Below are 2960 nucleotides of genomic sequence, written 5' to 3'. Positions count from 1 at the left end.
CACATAGCTACATCAGAATACGAAGGAATGTAATTTCTGTAATATAATTTCAATGTGAAGAACGTATTTTTTATACAGATTTTTACACGCAATAAAAGTACATAAAGGGTAATACATGAAAAGAAGACAAAATGTACAGATTTTAAGCGAAAAAACTTACAATTACGATGCTTGTACTCTTATTTAAGCTTTTGCTGGGACTTGTGTACCTGGTTTCATTCCTGATGCACCTGATGTTCCAGTTTGTTCTTTCTCTAGCTGCTTTCCTAAATACTCCCTGCAGATTAAACACCAAAAATCTCGTATTAAGAAGCATTATGATTCAACGGTAACTAGTACTTTTTTCGATTGTACAAATTTTTTTTGCATTTATACATGTTTCAATTACATACCAATTGTGCACCATAAGCTTCTGAACTGCAAGAAGAGCTTCGTATCTTACATTAGGATCTTCGTGTCCTAAAAGTTGCATCACTCGTTGTTTACCTCCAAGTTGTTCAATTATACTGTAATAATTTTAACAGTGACTTCTACAATTAATTATTTTTAAACATGCAAACAAAGAAGTTTTATTGAACATACTGTTTGCCACGTGGATAATGTCTTACGTATTCGCCTACATCGAAACTGGCTACGCTGAGAACCAAAGGGTCCTTGCTAGTTTCCAACAAATGTACCAGAATACGTAACAACTCGTAATTCTTTTCATTAAGTCGACTAGCATTTTCTCGCCAGAATTTGCCGGATTTGTGAACCGGAGACCATTCGAGACGCCCAGACTTTACTTCAGTCGAATATTCGTCGAAGGAACTTAAATCTTGAACAGACGCTTGCAATTTATCGTTCAAAAAGTCAATATCATTGGTGATGTCTTCGTCATCAAATTTACGTTGTCCAAGAATTGAGAGTTGTTTTAACACTTTGCATTGTACCATGGCAATACAATGTTCTTTGGCAACTTGCCCATCCTCTACTTTCTCAATAAGGTTCTATGAAATATTAAAAGTAAGTAGAGTAATCAAATTAGAATATATATTAAACAATAGCACACATATGGTAACTTACCCTGAATACCGCTAGAATAATACGAGTTACTTTTTCCTTAACAGAATCACTTAATATGTCAGCTAAGATAGGAATAACACTGAATCTATAACGAAAATGTAATGTGATATTAACACAACTTTTTACAAATTGAATAAAAATGCATACTTGGATAAAATACATACTTGTTCATTTTTTCTGCGAGTAATGGATTGAAAGTAAGTACCCATATGCAGAATATAAGTTGATATTGCACTTGGAAATTTACTCTGCCTGTCAAAACACTTAATAAAGTGGAAATTCCATCAACCGACACAAACGCAAAACGGTATTCGTCTATGCGAAGCATCATTTGTAAACAACGAGCCACGGATTGAATGTATTCATTATTCTAAATAAACATGAAAAAATATGTAATATTTTAAAAATATAATTAATCAACAAGATAAGAGATTCAAACTATGTGTGTGCACAAAGAGAATAAAATAAGAAATATTCACCTGTAAAAAAACAAAAATGATTTATTTTAAACTGTTCTCATTTATATTTGTATTAAATTTTATTCTAATCGAAATTATATTTCGTTTTATATATAACAACAGAGCAAGAACATCAGTTGCATGATCACTTTGTGTTAATATTTAGTTATTATGAAACCAACCGGATTTTGTAGTTCACGTAGCTCATTTGCCTCCTTGTCCATACCGTTGCCTTGATCTATTCCCGCATGCAAACTTGTGTCCTGAAGAGCCTCAAACTAAAATCCCGTGTGACTTGTTTATGTGTTTAAATAATTATAATTGAAAAATGTCTGTTATCTTTACTTGGCAGAAAGCAACATCAATTTATTGTATAAGTTACAATGTCTATGTTTTTGGTTTATGGTTAGTTATGTTTAATCTTTGATCGTTTATTCACATTTTTGCGGATTCACATATGTGAAAGTTATATAAAAAATTATAAATGAAATGTAAGAATGTACAACTTTACAAAAATGTACATATTTGATATTAATTAATGGATTATGTTATGAGATATATTACAATTTAGAAGATTTTATGACATATATAATGAGAACCATCACCCTTATTGTGCACACACATAATTATAAAAGTAGAAGCTAAGCAACAAATAAAAAGCACAAAAAAAATTGGGTTAATATTATGATGACAATATGTTCATAGTTGTGAAGAATAAATACCAAGTACATTTTAAATATTTTAGACATTCTTAAATCATGTAACTAAATAATAATATATCTACAAACTTACACTGAGTTTTAACTGATCCTTAAGCCATGTTAAATAAAATTGAAGATCTGTTTTTTCCATCAAATCATGACTCCAACAAGCAAGTTTGGCAATAATTCGAGAGGTCATATTCATTATAAATCCATCTTGTCTATTTAATAAGTTCAGGAAAGGACCCCACAGTGATTCATGTTTACGACTCGAATGTTCTCTGAAGAGTTCTACGCGGCTACAGTCTTCCTACATTTAAAAAAAATTCATAAACACTAATTATACATTACTTTGATTTATATCATTTAATATACCTGAAGCATATCATCAATCATTATAAGAATGTATTGAATAGTCTGATCTCTTGAAACATGACTAAGCAAGTTAAGAAAAGTTTTAGCAGCTTGATATGGATGCTCTTTGAGTTCAGCATCTCGGGCATTAGGATCACTTGTGTCAAAAGCAATTATGAAATCATAATCTTCTACTGATATCATTTGAGACCTATGAAGTATATAATATTAAATGTTGTTGTCCACACATTCTTTTCATTTATATGTATATTTAATGATTTTACAGTCCATTCAAAAAAGATTTATAATATACATATCTTAAAATCTATAACATATTTGAAATATATTTAAATATGTATAATATTGTTAATTTTATTATATT

The 2960-nt window shown here is 30.0% G+C and overlaps 1 protein-coding gene across 1 annotated transcript in view; it reads right to left on the bottom strand.

Annotated features, from left to right (window-relative positions):
- Window positions 1–160: 160 nt before the first annotated feature.
- The window catches only part of LOC108572234 (V-type proton ATPase subunit H), a 3473-nt gene continuing 673 nt past the window's right edge, over window positions 161–2960 (bottom strand). Inside the window, exons 2-10 of the mRNA XM_017934433.1 lie at window positions 2892–2895; window positions 2600–2789; window positions 2316–2534; window positions 1706–1801; window positions 1230–1435; window positions 1066–1150; window positions 583–989; window positions 393–506; window positions 161–277 (exon numbers count right to left, since the gene is read on the bottom strand). Of these exons, the coding sequence (XP_017789922.1) occupies window positions 184–277; window positions 393–506; window positions 583–989; window positions 1066–1150; window positions 1230–1435; window positions 1706–1801; window positions 2316–2534; window positions 2600–2789; window positions 2892–2895 (1415 nt within the window). The 3' untranslated portion in view covers window positions 161–183. The remainder of the gene's footprint in view (window positions 278–392; window positions 507–582; window positions 990–1065; window positions 1151–1229; window positions 1436–1705; window positions 1802–2315; window positions 2535–2599; window positions 2790–2891; window positions 2896–2960) is intronic.

This window comes from Habropoda laboriosa, unplaced genomic scaffold (genome assembly GCF_001263275.1).
Source record: "Habropoda laboriosa isolate 0110345459 unplaced genomic scaffold, ASM126327v1 scaffold65, whole genome shotgun sequence".
Taxonomy (NCBI): Eukaryota; Metazoa; Arthropoda; class Insecta; order Hymenoptera; family Apidae; genus Habropoda; species Habropoda laboriosa.
Note: the sequence above shows the minus strand (reverse complement) of the source record. Positions and strands in the feature narration are given on the sequence as shown.